Source organism: Thunnus thynnus, chromosome 21 (assembly GCF_963924715.1).
Source record: "Thunnus thynnus chromosome 21, fThuThy2.1, whole genome shotgun sequence".
Classification (NCBI taxonomy): Eukaryota; Metazoa; Chordata; class Actinopteri; order Scombriformes; family Scombridae; genus Thunnus; species Thunnus thynnus.
Window position 1 is genome coordinate 23,230,031 of NC_089537.1, and position 22,197 is coordinate 23,252,227.

At 38.7% G+C, this 22,197-nt stretch overlaps 1 protein-coding gene across 1 annotated transcript in view; it reads left to right on the forward strand.

Moving 5' to 3' along the window:
- Positions 1 to 22,197, forward strand: part of LOC137173422 (collagen alpha-1(XXI) chain-like) — a 71,918-nt gene that overhangs the window by 26,486 nt on the left and 23,235 nt on the right. The window contains exons 18-22 of the mRNA XM_067578239.1: positions 6,100 to 6,144; positions 10,646 to 10,690; positions 10,790 to 10,843; positions 14,288 to 14,341; positions 16,991 to 17,044. Coding sequence (XP_067434340.1) covers positions 6,100 to 6,144; positions 10,646 to 10,690; positions 10,790 to 10,843; positions 14,288 to 14,341; positions 16,991 to 17,044 — 252 coding nt within the window. The remainder of the gene's footprint in view (positions 1 to 6,099; positions 6,145 to 10,645; positions 10,691 to 10,789; positions 10,844 to 14,287; positions 14,342 to 16,990; positions 17,045 to 22,197) is intronic.

Below are 22,197 nucleotides of genomic sequence, written 5' to 3' on the forward strand. Positions count from 1 at the left end.
TGTAGGAGCTCAAGTTAGTTGTCACAATTGATCGGAGGATTTAGTTATTTACTTCTGTTGTCAGAATAAATGGAGATCGCCTACAAAGATATCTTGAACCTCCAAAACATAACGCACACAGTGCCAGATACTACCGGTTACACAGGGAAAAGCAAGGTAAATTTGAAAGGAAATACAACAAGTTAAGAACAGAGACACAAATACAGGATAAGTAAAGGGCAAATGTAAAGGCAAAAAAGAAACAAACAAACCCTGAAACATATTTAGTTTGATCCACTAATCTGTCCATCCAATTTCAGATGCTTATCCATGTCAGGGTTGCTGTGGCAGACTGAGCACAGTAGCCCAGATGTTCCTTTCCCAAACCATGTCTTTTAGCTCCTCTTGGGGGATCCCAAGATTTTCCCAAGCCAGATGGGATATGTAATCACTCCAGCATGTCCTGGGTCCGCCCTGGGGTGTCCTCCCTGTTGAAAAACCTCTAAAGGGAGGTGTCCAGAAAGCATCCTAATCAGATGCTTAAACTACCTCATCTGGCTCTTTTCAAGGTAAAGGAGTGGTGGTTCAACTCAGAGCTCCTTCTAGGTGTCTGAGCTCCTCACCCTATCTTTTAGTCAAGCCACCCTGCTAAGGAAATTCATTTCAGCTGCTTGTATCTTGTACCTTTAGGCTCAGCTCTCTCTTCACCTAGACAGTCTGGTGTGAAGGCCACATTACTGCTAACACTGCACCACAAGACTCGTTGATTTCGAGTTCCATCTTACCCATAATCATGAACAAGAGCCAGAGATACTGGAACTCTTTCACTTGGGGCAGCAATTCACTCCTGACCCAGAGAGAGCAATCTGTTCAGTTTGATCCTTTGTTATAAAAGGATCTAGTCTAACATGGTCTCTGTTGTGTGTTCTTGTATTGTTCTGCTAGCGTCTTTATCTATTATTGACTCTTCTTTCATATCTCCAACCAGAATTCACCCAAGTGCAGCTTTTAGACGTCAAACTGTCACAGTCTGCTCAGCACTTAACAATATTTGGCAGCATACTTACATAAAAGACAGTGTCAGATCAGCCTCTGAGCACTTGTCTATTTTCTCTTGTTCTAGACATCCAGAGAATTTATGTCATCTTGTCATTTATTGGCCAGTGGTGGGCGTCTTGGCTGTATAATTATGAGGTCTGCTGCTCTTATGGTTTTACGTGCGTAGTGCGGGGAGACACTTCAAAAGAAAACAGACGCTGTGAAGAGCTAATTCAGTTGTTTCCTCACTGCCAACATGTAAAGCTCTGTACTTGAAAATATATGTTGGTGGGACCTGGTAACCTCTGTGTCTGCAGAGAGCTCAAACAGAAGGAAAGTGCTTCATACCTCATTGTGTCATACAAGCCCTGCACAGCACTGAAGCGAGACTGCAGTCAGACCAAACATGAATCCAGGTTAAGACCTAGTTTAAGCTCTAGAGTAGGTCCAAAGGGGTGGAAACCAAATCAAGAGCAACTTAATTAATTTAATCAATCAATTAAATCAATCATTTATCAATTTTAAATGAATAAGAACTTGTTCTTATTTATTTGCATGCAACCCACATTGACCAAACCTAAACTACGTTGTAGAATTGATGTGGTTTTGTCCTTTTACAACGTCTCTGCTGTGTCATTTGTGGACAAGTTAACAGGTGACTTCAGAGTCTTGTCATGGTAAACTTTAAACTTTAAACCCCTTTCAGACATACTCCTCTTTAATTTTAAGCGTCTGAGTCACTTTTGCGTAAAAGCAGCAACAGCAATTTGACTAGATTTCATTTCACTGGTGGCATTTCCAGTAACACTCCTGAGATGGCAAGTCTGAACTCTTTAACTCTTTAACTCACTACTATTCTGCAGCCGTTATACCACTTCCTCTTGAACACCAGGTACCAAATATCGTGCAAGCATGTGGTTCTTTCCATAAATGTCCTGTCACGTCTGAATAAAGCCATAAGGAATATTATTGTAACGTCGTTTACGTTTGAATGACAACAAGCCACTGCTTTAACAGATAGAGGATGCCTGCAATGTATTCCATGTTTAAGGAGGGCTTAAGACTATTGATTTTTCCATCTGCGGTGTTACTTCTCAGATGTTTGGTGTCATGATTATCCTAAGACCACAGCTCACTAGTTTTCACCATTTTGAATTTCTGAGCGCAACAGTGAATTCTATGAACATCCCTCTCTGCAGTAAAGTTATGGCCTGTTGCACTTATACACTGAATTTTGGTTTCAGAAAGATCATTACAGATTGAATATTTCTTTTTTGCCATGTTCACATGGTAGTGGTCAAATGGTTGAATAAAAAGTGACAACTCTGCCATACAAAAAGGATCCATCATCATATTGATTTACTTCTTAAAAAAGCAGTGGAGCATGTGAAGTAAAACATGTCTTTCATTGTTTTAAGCAAGTTAACATCTGTAGTGGTTGAGACAGAAAAGCGTGTGAGACCAGACATAAGAGCCTCAGACACGCTATGAATCATAAAGCAGAGAGTGGTGCTATAAAGCCAGCAAATACTGAATTGCATGTTAAAAAAGGAAGCTGTAAGTCTGATGTACTATTTTAAATGTTACATCGGAACATGTTCAGCATACTCCTCAGTCAACATTCAGTCTTGGTGCTGCAGTGTACATATGCTTAAAGATGAGGTCATATCTACACATACTGTACTACAAACTGAGGCCTGATTTAAACCTGACATCCACTGGTGCCAGAATAGAGGAGCCAGCGAGACTTTTTGTCCCTCCACTTTCAGGTGTTATGATAATAAACTGATAACATCTAAGCCAGGTAAGACTACTCTAACATGTTGGACCTGATGACTTGGACATGAACAAAGTGTTAAATAGCTTTGGGATTGATAGGTGCACTCAGTACTTAAATAAGCCTAGGGGACTGAACCTCGCTCTGCTGCGGTGCTGTGGATTTGTATGTTTGTAGTTATACTGGATGTTAAGACTCCAATTATTAGGGCATGAATTTTGATTCTCTTCCGAACCTTATTAAAAAAACATATTGACTGGTTGGTTGGTTGATTGGTTACAACATAATAGTTCTCAGAGTGTCAAACATCAGAGTCTGTATCATCAGGAGCGAGGACGCTCCTTTTGAGTCAAACCTTTTTAGCCACTTGTTGATGGACCAATGTGCTAAAAAAACAAAACAAAAGCCTGCTAGCATTTTGATCTGGAATGCATTTCTTACCATATTTTCGGCAACAGCAGTCTAGACTGAGATTGAAAGGAAGTTGACAACCGATTTTTTGGGCCAATACTGATATGAATATTTGGAGTTTAAGGAATCCTGTAATGATATATCTTGATACGGATCCCTTATACTTGTCATTTTAAAGAATTGTGACTAAAATACAAATGTGTCATGATGACACAGTTTGTAAATGAAAACATAGTTTGGCATTTCTGTACTGCATTTTCTTGTTACTGTACTTATTGGCCAACATATACATCAACACTGATATATTTGCAATATCTGCCGATATGGCAGTCTGCCCGATTTATCAGCCTAGCGCTAGTTAGCGCTATTAACAACCTTCAGTCTTGTGTGACTAGTCTCTTATCTGATATGAAGTCTGAGGTCTGTAATTTATGTGTGATTTGCAATGTTTACCTTTCTTTTGTTACTCAAGCGATGAAGGTTGTGTCATCATGTTATGTGCTGAGGAAAATTGGTGAAATTAAGTCATTTTTCAAGTTGAAGATCTTGTAAAGGTCATTGATGCTTTAATTTGCTCCAGGCCTGATTGTTGTAATCCCCTTTATTCTGGGCTCAGCAGGAGAGAAATCTCCTGTCAGCAGCTCATGTGAAATGCTCCTGCCAGGCAAGATGTATCATCATATTACACTAATCCTCGTTGCCCTTCACCGTTTGCTTCTGAGTTTTGGAAGTGATTTTTAGAGTTTATCACTGGTTTGTAAAGCTTTGCATGGTCAGGCCTCTAGCTTCAGTGTATCTTTGATTTGCTATCACCCTTTGAGTCCCTTTGGCTGTTCCCAAGTCTGCCCTTGTCACTAAGGGCCTCAAAATTCTTCATCCAAAGTGATTCAGATCATTGAACAGCATTTGAAACTTCTTTCATTCACATATTTCCAGTGGTGGATTTGTTTTGGACATTTTTTTTTATAAATTTCCAAAATGGACAATCTGATTGGCATGGTGTGCATTGGTTAGAAAGTAAACATTTAAACTTCTTTCACATCTTTTTTTGTTCTTCACACAACTACTTCCATCACTTCTCTCGTGTACAAACAATCACAACAAAATGAGTGTCTTTCATTCTTATTCTTCCTTATATGTGTGATTCACTGCATTGTAACACACAAGAAAACAACACACACATTCTTAGAGAAGGATTAGGAAGCAGTGGTCATTCAGAACAGGAATAAACACTTGTACTTTTAGACGTGGTTTGGACGACATGTCATATGAACAAGAGTTTGTAGCATACTGAGGGTTCCCAGGCCGTCACTGCTCAGGCATCTCAACTGTGGAACGCCCTGCCTGCGGATTTTGGGTTTGAAAAATTGGTGTCCTCCTTAAAATTCTGGTGGAGTTATTATTTTAAATGTCCTAATTTGTCACTTTGTTTTAAAAATTGCTGCTTAAAGGGATGATCTCAATTTCAAAATTACATACCCTTTCTAGTCCTTAAATTCTTAATTTTAAGGGTTTAGTTGGTGTTTGACTATTTTTCCTGCCAGTTTTAAAGAATACAGAGAAAATATGTATTGTAGTGTAGCCTACCTTTTGTAATCATCATATTCCTTTTGCAGAGTAAACAGACATTGCAGAGGTCTGAAATGAACAGCATGAAATTTTACAAATGAACCACTAGCACATAATATACCAGAATATATTTAATAGCTTGTTTCACATGTTCATTGCCAGAGTCAATGTACCATTACAGTGATACACACTGGAACCAGTTCACTTGCCACTTGCGTAGTTATACGCTGGTGCTGGAGACATAAAACTACAGAGAGGTCTGAAAGGAAAACCAAACAGTAGATTTCGGTGTCTGGTTTGGCGGCTGGTTTAAATTTTATTTGCAGCCGTGTTGTGGCATGAAATGTGTTTGTTTGCTGCTGTTCATTTTTGCTTTAACAAGCTGCCGGCTCACTACTACAGCTCTGACCACAGGACTTGCCACACAAGCTGGTGTCCATGCGTCACTACAGTAGATTAGGTCACAATACTCTGCAGTCCACACTAGTCCTGTAGATTCAAGTGGCGCCAAAGACCTGAGATGTTTTCACTGTGTGTAGTTTACACATGATACAAAAACGTAGACTCCATCATAAAATGTATAAAAATGTGAATTGAAATCTACACTAGAGTGTTCTAAAATATGTATCAAAGAGACAAAACTCAACTTAACTGAAAGTTTTTTTGGCATTTTGGAGAGGTCTGAGATCATATGGGCTTTGCATCTGCAACCTGCATTTATAACTGAGTTTTAAAAAATAAATTAAACTGTTGTGCACCCCTACATCACCTTAGCACTCCTAGCATTTTGCCTAATATGGCCTATGACAGTTCTAGATCCACTTACTAGCTTTTTTCAGAGCTTTCAGCCACATCTCACAGAGCCATTTCCATCAGTGCATGGAAGACCACGAGGTGTGGTTGAATCTTAGCCTATCTAAGATTCAAAGATGTCTCTCCAATGGATCTTTACTAGATCTAATGTCTGTAGAAATGTTATGTTAGCTTTTCAAATTCATAAAAAATAACCAGATTTATATATAATTATATTTACTGGTTTTCATTGCAAGTGGCAGCCTTTTGCCTTTCAAGTGTTCTGTTGTTACATCTGTTAGTTTTCACATTTTGGCAGGCTTTGTGAACCAGAATTCAATATTTTATTTTAGACTGTTTTTGCTGCCTTCTCTGAGCATCATGTTTTATATGACTTCTTCTAATCTTAACCTCTTTTCAGTGGTATCACCAGGAATATGTGACTACGAGATGGTGATCAGATAAAGCACTACAGCTTAAGACTGGTTTACAAAACAACTTGTAGGATACTGACTTGTGTGTTGTGTCCTCAGGGAGATCGGGGGCCGACTGGTGCTGCTGGTGCTCAAGGTGCTCCGGTGAGTTGACACTGATGATATGTTGACGTCATATTATTACAGAAAACCTGCATGAAGCTGTTTTACAATGCAAACATGTCATATGTGTCACCTGTCAAATGGTCATCAATATGCAGTAATTACAGTAACTGTTAGAAAATATGACAAAATCTATGCATTACTACAAGTTATTAGAGCATAACTGACTTAGTTCTCAGTATGACAGCTGCTAATGAATACAGAGGCTGCTTGCAAAACATAATTCCTGTTAACTTGGCATTCTGTGGATATAACAAGCAACTAGTCATTAAGTGGTCCCATAAAGATTTGAAGGAAGGAGTAATCAGGACATAAACATGAGAGCTCAGATTCACTGCTACTTTTACACGCCACTGTGTGCTAGTAAACTCACTGCCCACCCGCACACAAGCACACACACAGTCTCACTGCAGATACACATGTGCACGCACTAGGACAGGAAGGGTATAACTATCCTGAGCTTTTGTGTCTGCACATGGTCAATGAGCAGTCAGTATGATTAAAACTGTTGGAAGAAATGAATTAATCTGGTGTAATTAACGACAAAAAGCATAAGACTTTGCTTCAAATTTTGGAAATTTTTCAACCTATACCACTTACTACTGCTTTCCTTAAACACTGGAAACAGACTGTATTTACCTGTCAAATATAGTTGCAATCCATGCTTTCTATTACATGTTTCTCTTGGAGAGATCCATACTGCAAGTGGAATATTGCGCAAAAAAGTCAGTCAAATATACGATCATCTCTATAAACAGATATGCATCCTCATGTTGCATCTGATGATCCTCCTGACCATCTGTTTTTGCACTTTTATAACTTATAATATTAACTTTCTGTTTTACAAACATGATTTATTTATTTTGTTTCACTCATGTTCCTATTCATCACAGTCCAGGATGAAAGTGTCAGAGGCAGTTTTATTGTTCAGTCTTTGTTCATGTTTTTGTTTCGATTTGTTGCACATGGTCAGCTTTTCATTTCCATATCTGAGGGTTCTGTGAAAGCTGAAGAGTTCTTCTACCACTGGAGAAAGCAAGCACTTATTTCTTACTAGTAGAATATTGTGCTGTATTGTGACTTTATGTAGCCTGATTTATGATTATTACCATTTATGTTGTGGTTAAGTAATCTTGATTTTAATAACAGTAATTATGTCTTAGATTTGTCCGTTATGAATTCCAGGTGTTCCCTGTCTTAAGTTGTGTCCTTGTCACCAGTGGGTGTGTGAGATTGAATATCTGCATTTGAATGCAGAATCTGTAGGCAAGGGACAATATTTTGGGATTGGAAGCGTTCTGGTTTCTGTTTCCGCTCTGGCGACTTCTACAGGAACATGCTGTGGTTGTATGCAGGTAAACAGTCCGTGTGGGGAGCGGAAGAGGCGGAATGCATTGGCCAAAATGTCGTCTGGACCCTGGTTTTAAACTGTTAACTGAGTGTAAACTGGCTACAGACTAAAATCAAACACAGGTTTGTTCATATGTAAAGTCTCCAATGAATACAGCAAGTCATCCAGCTAAAAGACTACTCCTCTGAACAACATAAACAATTGAATGTTATGTTGATGCTCTAAATGTTCACACTTTAATATCCTATGTCTGTAAGTTCCAGCCTGGTAAACTCATCACTGTCACACCCCACAACCACACACTCACACTTTATGGGAGGCAGAGTGTAAAGCAAAGCACACATAAAGATCTACACATACAGTATATGTACTAACTATATATGTTATCTATATCTATATCTATATCTATATCTATATCTATAAATATACACACCTTGTTGTGTAGAGGATATATGTCTTCATAAGTCCACAGTAGCAGCCGACATTGTGTGCTGAGCAGCTACCCACTGCATCCACAAAACAAACCCTCCCTTCCTAATCAAGCTGATGTTTACAAGCAACGCTGGGAAATAAATACTACGAATTCAAGTTTTCTTATTGTAAATCGTTTTACTGTACTACATTGTCCCAAATGTAATTGCCTTGTAACAGAGGCTGCATAAAACTGTCTCCATTTGCATTTCAGAGGGCTTGATTATCACACAAACTCAGACACAAACAGGCAAACAATGCTGACATGTTCTCTTGCCAACATCACTGGCAAGGGAATAATATATAAAACACTCTCCTTGCCTCCTCTGGTTCGTCTGTCATTTTACCCTTCCTTGCTCTGCCCTCTGCTCACCTCAGGGTGAAAGTATAATGGTGTCTCCATAACCAGGATCTGCTAAAGACATCTGTCTGCAGACTTGCGGGTACACTGCTGAGAGATGGATGAGTAAGACAAATGTTGTGATGCTGGGCCCGCTTCACTCTAATGTGTTTGTGAATTTTTTCTTAGGGTAAAATATTTGTTATCGTCCTAATCAGTGTTCATGTTTTTACCAGAATAACTGATGCAGCTCATATTTCACCAGGAGACCTTCACACTCATACCTAAAAAGATCTTGAATCAGTGTTAATAGTTGAGTGTTAATCGCACTGAATCAACATTGAATTTTTTTGATAATTAATTCCACATCTCCTCTTTTTGCAATCTGACAATCATTTAAATCAAATTAGGCTGTCATTAAATATGACATTGGCTAACAGTCAGACAGATTAGGAGAGGACGACAGAGAGTACACAGGAAGTCTTCTTGATGTTAGCACAGAAACAGCCCCGATGTTGTTACTGAAGTAAAGCCACCATGTCAAACAGAGATATACAGTATCTAAACCCCAAGGATTACACTTAATCACATATACACACATAGCAAACCTATCTGCAGTCAAAGCGTGAGTGCAGGTTCACATAAAAAGCACTTTGATCCTCCACCATGATCCATTTGTGTTTGCATGACAGGTGGAGAGCAGCTTTTGCAAAGCCTTTAACCATTCCTAAATCAAAAGCTGACATCCAACAGGTAGTGCGTGACAGGACACAGCATAATGTACCCGTATTCATATTTTGGTAATAAAGTTATATCCATTCCATCCTCCTGGCTTTACAAGACAGTTTCCAAATTATGAGCATCTATTTGCCAAGAAAATAAGACACAGACCTTTTTCGTGATGCACAAAATTGGTACAAGATTTCCATCCACCCATTTGAATGTGGATTTTGAATTTGTGCATGAAAAATTACGAGAACAAACTGAAATTTAAATATGGCAAACAAATCAAATGAATGAATAAACAAATGATTATTTTGTGGAAGCTGCTTTGGCTTTCTTATTTCGTGTAGCAGTGAGAAACAAAAACCATACTTCACAACGGTAGCAGTGTTCAGTCTGTCTACCAGCCTGGTTTTTGCCACACACTTAGTTGTGTTTTTGTTTACAGGAGTGTATATCCTCCGAAAACATGTCTGGGAATGGGGGAGGTGCATATCAATTTTTAATTGGTTGCATTCATTGATTTTTTGAGCCACTGTGGGGCAGAGCAACAAGCTTTAAACATTACATATTGGCACCTTATAAAGCTGATATGGTGGACATATTAGCAAACAGTTGCCTATTTACACATCCACCAGAAACAGAGCAACATTAACATCATTTGGAGTCATATTTCTGGCCAATATATGGCCAATATTCACTCTCCTTTTAGCTCTGTTTTGGTCTCCACCAACTCCTGAGAAAAAATAATTGTCTCTTTAGTTGCTAGATGTTCCACTATGTTCACCATATGAAAGATGCTAAAACCCTCTGTAGAGCTGAGGGGAACTTCAGAGTCAGGTGGTAATTTTCTGTGGGTTTGACACATTACACGCAGTCATTTGATTCATTGTTGATATAATAATATCTATTGCAGCAGCTTTAACCATTCATCGAATCTAATGTGGGCTGACTATTGAGTGGTTTGAAGGAGAGACATTTCCACAGATCATTATAAAAACACTTGGTTTCATGAGTAGTGTTCTGCCATCTGCCTTACTTGCAAGGATAATCATGGAAGAGTAGAGTGACTTGTTTTGTATTTGGTTATGATAGAGCAGTGAAATACTTTGTCCACAGGTGTTAAATGAAGCATTTAGGCATGCAGGTATAAAAGGGTCACAGTTACATGCCTAAAAGACTGCTGCAGCTTGAGTAATTGCAGCTCAGCTTATTCAGGATCTTGGAAACATCAGTTTACAAAACAATCTCCATTCAAGGTCCACTTACTCATTTGTTGTGGAGCTTTTGGCCATATCACAAAGTCTTCATTTAGAAAATTAAGTGAGTACTGTAAGTGGACCTTGAGGGAAGATTGTTTTGTCAATTAGTCAAGCTCAACTTTTAGGCCAACGTTGATTAGAAGTCCTAAAAGTGCTCAGAATAATGGAACATTTGGACATCTAGAGCAACTAAGAAAACTTGATTATGAAGACAGTGTAATAAAGTGGACCTTGTGTTGTTTCAGGTAGATGTAATATTCAACTGACTGAAAGTGACTGAACTGACTGAAAAACATGATGCAACATTACATAATCTTATCAATCTGCTGTCCACAGGGTGTCCAGGGACCTCCTGGCGAAGCAGGCTCAAAGGGACCTAAGGTAAAATCTGACCTGAAAGTAACTTGTCAGTTTTGTTGGTGATTTTAAGCATCACTAGCATCAGTTGTTTATTTTCTGTCTTCTTGAATATCTTTTTAGGGAGAGAATGGGTTGCCTGGGCTGCAAGGACCACCTGGAATAGAGGGATCACTGGTTGGTGTAACATTAACACTTTTTCACTCTGCTTCAACTTGCTGAAATGATTCTTCTCAATCAGCATGCTGCATGACTATACTCTTGACTGTTAGCAGCTCAAGCGGCTGGACACACATGAGGCCTAAACAGACTTAGCAGGTTACTGTTGGATCCATATGTTTAAGCTTTTTTTGTGTGCAGTCTTCACATTTTTAAAAAAATTTTTTGGTGGTGATTGAAATGGACTAGAGGCCATCAGTTATTGTAATTCGGCTTGATCAAGAACAAGGAGCACCACTGCAGACCTGCAGTTTGAGGCCTAATAGTGGTCCTTCAATTCATTCCAGAAAACACATCTAACCATGTTTGCAGGTAGAAAGCTGGCAGGTGTTCATGTTGTCACTGCACTTGTGAAACTGGTGATTGGCTGTGGTTCCTGCACATTGGTTGGCTAGAGGTAAAGTACCCACACATTAAGGCCTCTGAACATTGCCAAATGAAGCGTTTGTCGCATTGTCAGCATCTTTAACCCTCTTTCCAACAGTGGAATTGGGGACTGTTTTTGTAATTTTCTGAAACAGACCATCCAAAAATCATGGCTATTTTACACAGTGATTGGCCAGCATTTGTACGATTCATCCTGTTGAGACCACAAGGACACACAGAAGAAAGGCCAAAGTATACCTTGCAGAGAAAGGGGTTGTTCAGTCAGCCTACATTGTCTTACCATGACGGATCATGTTACTGAACCCAGTTTCAGTCCATCCCTCCTTAGCCCACGTTTAACCCTTGTGGGATCCACATGTTTCAAGTGTATTCCTACCTATGTAACAGATGGGCATGTGTAACAGGGTCCACCTGCACATGTTGCCTTTCACATCTGTCTTTTAGCAATGCAGTCTTATCTCCAAATAGAATAGAATTCCACACATAAACCGGCTCACATTACCTTCACTGCAGTGGGCTCATAATGAGATCATTAATTTAGCCCAGGCACCATATGAGTCCGTTTGATTTATTTAGCAGTGCCATTAAGGCAGTGAGTGGTTGTTAATTTAGAACCAAAGTCAGTTGAGTGTGTGTGGGGTTAAGGCTGGACACACAGTAAGGGCACCCCCCTCTGGTAAACAAGATTACACATGGCCAGATGCAATTAAAGCAGAACACTGACTACGCAGTCTTCTGTAGTGATGACTGGACAGAATGTTTATAGCTTTGCTGCCCTCTTGTGGTCAAAGTAAGACAGTACAGATAGATGAACTGAAGAGGGATCGGACTGAAGCATAAGGTGACAGTGTGTCACAAATTAAATCTGAAAACACATCTGCGTCATATAAACTCATTTAGATGAAAATATTCATTAGATTAATAGTAATTAATAAGATAATAATTAGATTAACCAATCAACATGCCAAATTTGAATATTGGTCAGTATCTTTTTTTAATCCCTGCCTAATATGATATTATCTTAAAGTGTTTCAATTCAAATTTGGTCTCAAGCTTGACGCTGGTGTGTTAAGCTGCAGAGGTCATCTCTCCACGACCACAAGCTTCATCTTTTAGTCTTCCTCTTTCTATTCCTGTCAGAATGGAATACAGCTATGACGTTATGCCTGCAGTGGGCCTCTGACTTATCTCACACACACATACAAACACACACACACACACACACACACACACACACACACACACACACACACACACACACACACACACAGAGTCGAGACAGAGTCGAGACAGAGCTGAGCCTGTGGGTAGGATGAGCCACCCCTTGTATCTAGGCAACCACATACAATCATGTGATAGTAAATATAAATAGAAATCAAACTAATTGTCAGTTGACCCAGTCAACACCAATCACATTTGGCATTTCAAATGTGCCGCCTGCTGGTTTGGCTCTGTGTTGCTTGAAATGATGGATTTCATATCCCTGTGATGTTACAATGACTTTTTCCACGACTGTTGAATTCAGTATTGGATTTGTCTGTCAACTAAAAGGGCTTAAAATGTTCAGGTGCAAATGTCAACTTGAATCATCAAAGCCATGAAAGCTTTGACTTTCAAATTGAGAAATTCTGTCATGGTACTATAGCAACAATATCAAGAAAAAAGGTGCTCACACACTGTTTAGATGCTCCCATAAAAAAAGATTTATTGACATTATGGTCTCTATTCTCATGAAACCAGCTGTGCAGTGCAGATCAAAGTCAAGTGCAGCCTGGTATTTTTGTGGCCAGGCATGCCGGTCCACCCCATTAATGTACATGAGGGGTTCAAAATATTAGGAACTCTTTTCAATATAATGCACTTCAGTACACCACCACCACCCACTACGACCTCAATAATAAAACTAAAGTAGAATTATCACCTTTCTGACAATGTCAAAAAAAAAAGAAAATGTATAAGCATCGTTAAGTAGATTTATGGTAGAGCTGTTGTATTGGATTGCATTAAATTTCACAGGTGTTCCTATTAAAGTGCTCGGGGAGTGCAATTAGTGAGCTAGCTATGGCAGATAAACTCTTTTCAGCTCTTGTCATTTCAGCTGGCAAAATCAAGAAATGAGAATACCTACCTCTGTCTGAAATCAAGGATCCATTGTTTCAAAAAACCATCAAGAATTTCAAGTGGTAGATCTGCCACCGTTCATCATTGTAACCTGCATACAACTGTATATATATGCTTTGGGAGTGTCTACTCAGTGTGTGAGCACATTTTTCCTCTCTTTTTTAAAAATGTGTTTGTTGGCATTTTTGCCCTATTAAATAGTGAAGAGGGACCTTGTGGTTGAGGTAACCCGGGTGCTCACCACATTTTTTCTTGTAATTGTTCTCTCCTTTTTGCCAAAATGCTTTATTTAATATTGGAATGTACATACATGCCTCTATGGAATCTTTGTAACTACTGTACTAGAAACAATTAGTATTTATGGAGCTCTGTAGAACCTGAAAATATACTAATATTATCAAATTCCTGATTAGCATTCACATATTCGGCTTTTATGCTTTTGGTTTTTCATGCTTTTTATTAAAAAGAGACTCATATCACTTTTTTCTCTCTTACAGTCTGACAGATTACTGAACAGTAGATTTTATTTATGTGTTTTTTTCTCTGATGAAGGCATGTGGGAAGATACAGCAACTAACACACAGCTTCAAGCTGGGTTCTTGATACAGCAGAATGCTTTGTTGAATATGCAAACACAGTGTGTGTTTGCGCGCTGCAGTGTGCAAATGTGGATGTGCATGAGTTTGTATATAAATGTGTGTGTGTGAGTGGACCTGAGCCATCTCATTTCTCCCTCAGTGCCTCCTGACTAAGCCGTCACGCACCCTGTCACATTCAGCCCAAAGCACAGTGTCTGTCTCTTTCATCTCACTCTCTCTCTCCCTCTCATTCCCTTCCTCTCTCATCCCACTCCTCTCCTTTTCCCTCTCTCCTCAAATATCTCTCTCTGTCCAGGGAATCCAGGGGCCCCGGGGGCCGCCCGGAGAGATCGGCCGAGATGGTCCCAAGGTCTGTGCGTTGAACGTTATAATTAGTTATTATGCTAATGGCCTGCTGCTCCCCAGCCGCTCGGCTATTCTCAGCCTGTTCTAATGTTGTACCCTCCCTCCCTGTTCTCTTGATGTTCCCGTGGAGAAAACTGCATTTTGCTGAGAGGGAGTCAACTTGTTTGGAATCAAATTGTAGGTGTGTCTGAATATGTGATGAGTTCCATCCTGTCAAGGACAGTTCACATTTTGACTGCTGGTGTGTGTATGCTTGAATTGCTCTCCTTCCAAAAGTTTGACTCTTTGAGACATTCATGCAAACTTGGTTTTGACAGTATTTACTTCATTAGGGTGATATGCACAGATTAAAGGAGTACTCCAGTGATTTGGCACTGCACTTCCATGAAGTTGGTAGACTTCAAAATACAAATTAAAACAAGAATGGTCAACATTTAAACAGCAGAGACTGAGATATTTTGACTTCTAGTCAGCTCCAAAAATTATGAGTAAAATCGCTGCTGTTCTCCTTCAAGGGTTCTGTTTTTTCATCGCAGAGGCTAGCACAAGGGCCACAGTGATACAGTACGTTCATATTTCCATGACCTTGAAATGCACATTGCCTGGCCCTTTGGAATTTATATACTCAGTGCAGCATGCACGGCAAAAAGATGGAAGGAGAGGTGGGAGTGGAGGATGGGAGTTTCATGCATATTGAGGTGAAGATTGGCTTTTTTGAGGTTTTGCTGAGAACTAGGACGCGGTTTGTTCTCAGCAGAATGGCACTTGATAATTTGGCAATTCCATCAGTTAACACAAAATACATGTAAATACTTGACAGAAATGCACAACAACTGCTGAATATTGTTTGATACAATAAATAAACATTTCTAATTAAACCCTTTTAACCTTAGATTGGCATAATGAGAGAGAATGACAGTAAAGCAGCCTGTGTGGTCATCCACACCTGCTTTTACACCTGTATGAAAATCTTCCCCTACAGCTGATTAAAACCATCTGCAGCCTCTAATTGCAGAAGGAACACACACCATGTGTAAAGCACATCACGATTACACATGATGATCTACTGTGGTTACCTTGATTAAATCATGCACAGCCAACATCAGGATGCTGCAAAATAACTACACAAATCTCTGTACTTCTAAACACCTGAAGTGGTAATTACACAAATTAACGCAATGTGTTCACTTCTTAATTATACAGCAATATCTCAAGTTTTCTAGCACTAGCCACCATAAGTTACTGGTCATACCAGCACAAGTAAGGCTGTAGTAGTAAAACTCCTGAATGTACTGAACTCAGCAAAGGTGAGTTTTATTGCTTATGAATTCATAAGAATTGAATAAACAGCGTAAACTATCCACTCAGTTTTTCACCAGTCACATTCTAGCACATGTAATCAAATCTAACTAAATGCATCCTCAGTTTAGTTTTCTTTATTTCACCAGGATAATTCACTTATCATCAATACTACCATTGGGGGAGCCCACTTTAACAGTTCTGTCAGGTATGAGGGGGTGGGGGGTGGGGGTGGGAGGGCAGGGTGACACGGATTATTATTCACTTAACAACAAACTAAAAGCAACTGGCACAAAAACCAGTGGTGGAAACTAGTGTACAAGTATTGTTCTCAAGTACAAATTTACTTAGCATTTTATGCTACTTTATTACTGTTTCTGCACTACTTTTTACTCCAATATATTTATATGACAGATACTAGTTACTTTGAAAATTAAGATTTTACATACAAAATATATCATGAGTTTGGAAAATCTATTGCATTAATATAGATAAAGCTATTCTTGTATATTAATAATTAAATATATAATACTACAATAATAATAATAATAGTTAAAATCAGCTCCATCTCGACTTACTACAACATCAAAATGCTGCTCATGAATTAATAAATTAGTAATAATAATCCAATAATAAAATGTTAAAGTAATATACAATAAATTCTGTTTAATGAGTAATGTTACATTTGATCTATTTGATCCTTGTATACATTTGACTAATAACACAACATTTTGATATTGCAACTTACAGAATACTTCTACCACTTTCAAAATCACATTTGTCCCATTTATTGTACTAAAATGATTGTTTTCAGACTCACTAACTGGACATACAGCTGTAACAGCTATAGAGTGGATCATTTAGTTGCAAAATAAAAATGCGCATTATGCTCTGGACTTTTATTTTCCCCACAAATGCAAGAACAGTATTTGTAATGCTTCACACTCACATATTACCCTCTGATCCTCTCTCTGAACTGACACAACTGTATAATTTCCTTACATTGAAAAGCTGTCTTGCCTCTAAATTTGTTGAGGCCATTTTCACTGTGATTGGCACAGCTGTTTAGCAGGGAAGAGACCAGTAATGTGACTGGCTGAGAGGATAATGATTAATCACCACATACTGTGATTTATATTCCACTTCACTCTACCTCTTTGTGCATGCCGTGCTGCACCTGTATGAATGCAAATAGAACGTACACTCACTGACCTGTGTGCTGGTCTCTGTCATTGTTAGAATAAAGCCCTAAACTTGTGTTAAAGATTAAAATTAGATTTAGGAATAATTGTAGTCAACAGAAGGATTTCAGAGTTAAAGACAACTATAGTGTGTGTATGTGTGTTTTATTTAGGGAAAGTGTGGCGATCCAGGGGTAGCTGGTGCTCTTGGTCCACCAGGCCAAAAGGTGAGTGGAGGAGTGGATTATCCACCAGATTACATTGTTTCTTTTAACCTCTGTCTTCACTTCTTTCTAGCACTGCATCTTCCTTTACTATCTGTTTCTTCACCATTGCCTTTCTTTCTTTCTTTCTTTCTTTCTTTCTTTCTTTCTTTCTTTCTTTCCTCATTTTGATCAAATTGTCTTGCTTCCAGATGCATTATTAATTCTGTTAATAATATTCTGTGATAGGCTCCAGGTTAAGTTGGGATAATCTCCTCCAGTCAACTAAATAAATCAATGTTGTTCTCTGACCTGATGCCATCTGTTGTGGTACCGTAGGGTTTATTTTTTACTTTGTGGACTGCTGTTGTTAGCCTGCTCGCAATGCCAGTTTGTACAGTTTATGTTTACAACTCTATCCACATTATTGCCTGTCCCCCCTTGCTTTTGGCCACACCAAGCAAGTAAATTTAGCCAGGCGGAAAATAGTCTGACTGCAGTTTTCCAACCATTATACATACAACCACGTTGTCAACTCACATGAATTATCTGTAACATATTTACAAGCACTTACAACTATCCAAAATTCTATCATACTAAACTATAGAATGTATCATATAAACAAAACAACTTAAAAAAAACCAAAACAACAATAACCCAAAACTAAGCAAAAACCAAACAAACATAGCAAAACCCAAACTAGATCACCCCTCCCCTCAGTTCTAGTTGGTACCATCCAATAATGCTGATGAGAGCAGCATGGTGATGCAGTGATTAGCACTGTCGCCTCACAACAGCAAGGTTTTGGATTTGAACCTGTCTGCTGACTGGAGCCTTTCCAAATCGCCCTTAGGTGTGACTGTGAGTGTGAATTGTCTATCCCTGTGTCAGCGTCCTATCCAGGGTGTACCCATGGATGTATTATAAGAACTGAATGACAGACTCAAATAATAATAACTTTTATTTATATAGCACCTTTCAAAACAGTTACAAAGTGCTTCAAAAACAATACAAAAAGTCAGAGAATGATAGGAATGATCTGATTTTTGAATCCATTTGAAGTTGATAAAAACAGGTCTGAACTACCTTATTAAAATGATGATTGAAAGTTGAATTGGAATCAAAGATAACATTAATAAATTTCTGGCATTAGGCTTAACGGAAGGTGCTAGGTTAACAAATGTGTCATTGAAATCTGATGTGTCTAATGACCCGAATAAGATTATTTCTGATTTTTGGAGGAAGTTATTAGACATCCAACATTTGATATCATGTAGACAGGCCTTAAAAGAAGTCATACTTCTGGGGGATCCTGGTTTTACAGACACATAAAGTTATGTGCCATCGGCATAGCAATGAAAAGAGATCTTATGATTAATAATGTATTAATCTGCCATGAGGAAGCATGTAAATACAGGATAGAAGAGGACCTAGGACAGAGCCTTGAGGTACTCCGTAGTTCATAGTGGCAGTAAATGATGTGAAGTTACCAAGAGTGACTGTAAACTGTCTATTTGAAAGATAAGAGATGAACCGCTGGAGAGCGGTGTCTGCAGCTCCTAGATTGCTAAATTACAATGTTAATTTAGATAGCAAACTGAGGTACTATGATCTACTGTGTCAAAAGCAGTACTTATGGAAGATCAGGGCAGACCCTTAACCAGCATCATCAGCAAGAAGCATTGATCACCCTAAGCAGAACAGTGTCAGTGCCAGATTGGAACTTTTCAAAAATATCATTTTGGCTCATGTGGGCAGTTAATTGTTTGTATATAATCTTTTCTAAGATCTTTGGCAGAAGTGGGAGTTTGGAGGTTGGTCTGGTATAACTGTTGAGTACATAAGGATCAAAATTCAATTGCATTCAGGATGTTTTCCTGACATCTGGTGCAATCGGCATTCTTATGAATGGGGACCAATCAGACCCTAGTAACTACTGTTGTGCCTGTGTCAGCAGTTGCCTAGGTAAATTATTCTGTACTATTCTAAATAAAAGAATTCTAGATTTCCTTGAAGAACACTCTATCTTGAGTAAAAATCAAATTGGCTTCCTGCCAAAACACTGCACCACTGACCATGTATATAGCCTTCAAACTTTAATGAACAAACATGTACACCAAACAAAAAACGGTAAGAAATTCACTTCTTCAGTTTGCAAGAAAGCCTTCGACTCTATTTGGCATGAATGGCTCTATTATAGACTTTACATTGTGGTGTAGGGGGCAAATGTATGATCTGGTTAAATCAATGTATCTGGTAAATAAGTTTGCTGTTAGAAACAGAGACAGAAAGAAAGAAAGAGAAACAAACTGAATTCTTCACCCAGAGGAGAGGTGTTCGTCAGGGTTGCAATTTAAGTCTGACTTTATTTAATGTGTATATAAACTGAAAAGCCAAAGTAGATTAGAATGTTATCTGTCCCTAAAAAGAGATAAAAAATTGGCAGAATATCTCTCTCCTGTCAGAGACAGAAAGCAGAGACAGATCCTAACCAAGTACAGGCTTAGTGACCACAAACTGGCAGTCGAAAAAGGCCAACACAAAAAATCATGGCAACCAAAAGAGAGAGAATATGTTGTCACTGTTTGACGGGTGAGGTTGAGACAGAGATGCATGTCCTCCTGCAATGTAAAACATTCAATGAAATAAGTAACTTTAACAAGTTCAACTGTAATTTCAATTTCAAGAATTTAATGACCTCTCAAAATTAAAAATACTCCAAGGAGGAGACAGGACATATCTCGCTGCCCAACATGCCACAACCTGAGGGACAGTGAATGACCTAGATACACAGAGCAGAACACAGAACATACATACATACATACATAAGTACATAGATATACTATATATATATAATTAATATATATTGTTCCTAATGTTATGTTAACGTTATTTTGTTTCACTGACTCTTAATGCTTTGGCAATATTATTGTTGTGACATTTATGCCAATAAAGCAAATTTGAATTTGAATCTAGATGACATGAAGAGCAATTAAGCTGACAGACAGTCTCTAGGAGCATCTGGAAAGAGAGCAATTCAAAAGAGGGGAATGAGACTGTAGGTTGGTGGGTAATAGTAAAGTAAACAAATCTGTGGTATAATCTGACTCCTGATTTTTTCAATTTTAGTTGTAAAAAATGTAGAAAAGTTCTCACATTCTTCTGATGAATGATCAGGGAATTAATTATCTTTAGGACCACTGACATCATGTTCAATAGTTTTGAACAATATTCTCAGTAATAATACTGGAAACATTTTCTTGCAGTTTTGATGGTAGAGTTATAATTGGACATTCAATTTTTTAACTGAGGAAGATCAACCTCAAGTCTGCTGTGTTTCCACTTATGTTCCATCGTCCTGCATTCCCTCTTTATTTTGCAAGTATAATCATTTAACCAGGGAGTACCAATTGGACCAGTTTTACTTTTGTTTTTGAGGGAAGTAATTTTGTTAAGAATGCCCACACAGAGTGAATTAAATAGATCTACTAAACTCTCGGATGAATTATGTGCTGTGAGGTTTTTGCACGATTGGTCAAATTCCCTAATAAACATGGCTGAAGTTGAGGAGTTCATTACACGTCTCTTTAAGCAAGTGACTGGGGCATTGGAGAGAGGCAGAAAGGCTGAAAATAACAGTAAGATGATCAGAGACATAAAGCTCTTTACTTGATTGACAGTGCAGGGTCAGTCCGTAAGATAAGACAAAGTCAAGGGTATGGTCTCGATTTTGAGAAGGGCCAGTAACAGATTGGGTTAAGCCAAATGAGTCGCACAAATTTTTAAAGTCTAAGGCCAATGGGTCATTTGCACAACAAACGTGAACATTAAAATCACCCATAATAACAATTTTCTCATATCTGGACATCATAAATGGCAAGAATTCCAAAAAGTCAAAGATGAAGTCAGGTTTATGTTGAGGGGGTGGTAGAGTACTGCACAGACAATTGGTTGCTGTATGTTGTTAATGGAGAATAGTAGATGTTCAAATGACGTAAAATTGCCAAAGTAGATAGGAGAGCATTTAAACTCATTGCCATGAATTACAGCCACACCAGCTCCTTGGCCCAAGGGCCTAGGTTAAGACAAGTGGGAGTAGTTAAGGGGGGTGCCTCCATCAAGGAGGTGGCGTCATTACACTTTAACCATGTCTATGTTAACATGAGAAAATTAAGATCTAAGGAGGAAATAAAATCATGACAGATAAAAAGACTTGTTATTCAGAGATCTGACATTGAGGAGACCACACTTAACATTTACAATCTGATCTGTTGACCCACAAACCATAGTGGGTAAAGTGCAAACTGAGTGTAGAGCATTAAATTTTGCATCTTATTTGCATATCTATCAATAGACCATACATGTCTCTGAGAAATGCAGGCAGGGATGGGAATAGCAGTGCTCTAATCATTCCACAATGAGGAGTTAGTGACAGGCATAACAGCAACTGTATGGGGACTACCTTATAGGTAGGGGGAGCTGGAGGGGGATACTGAATGAGTACAGTATGAGCCCAGGAAGGTACAGTCAGATGGACTCACCTGCAAGTCATGAGGTAAAAGCCTTACAGGGGTGTAAAGTCAGTTCAATGTTGGTTGATAAAAGGTGTGAGCCTTCCTGGGAAGGATGGAGGCCGCCTGAGGCCTATTTAAAAAGGCAGCAAAGTTCTCAAAAAGGGGATATCTCTGTTCATACAGTAACCCTTTGGTCAGATGCGGAGTTGGCGTAGGTGACTGAATTTCACGTCACCAAAACACGGGGGAAAGATGGCACCCATTCACTTGAATGAAAATTGCTTGCCCTGTGCATGAGCCAAAAAAATCTTCTAGCTTCCGTGTTTGCTTCCACATTGTGTGGCCCACTGAATACGTGCAGTAGTGTTTCTGCTTGGCCCATTGAGATGATGTCAAGTACTTTAAAATCACTTTTCTTGGCTCGAGGAAAGTTTTACAAATATAAAACCCTCATGAATTAAAAAATCATAATACAATGAGTAATAATTTACCTTTCTTGCAGTTTAAGGTGTCTTGCCAACAGTTTTATAGACATCTCTTTTATAATTGCGGTCTATGGGGAAAATGCTTTCTGGGCCACAGGGGATTTTTTTGCTGCATTACTATGAGTGGCCACGAGGAAAAATTGTCAGCAAAGCCTTATCCCTCTTAAAATATCCATGT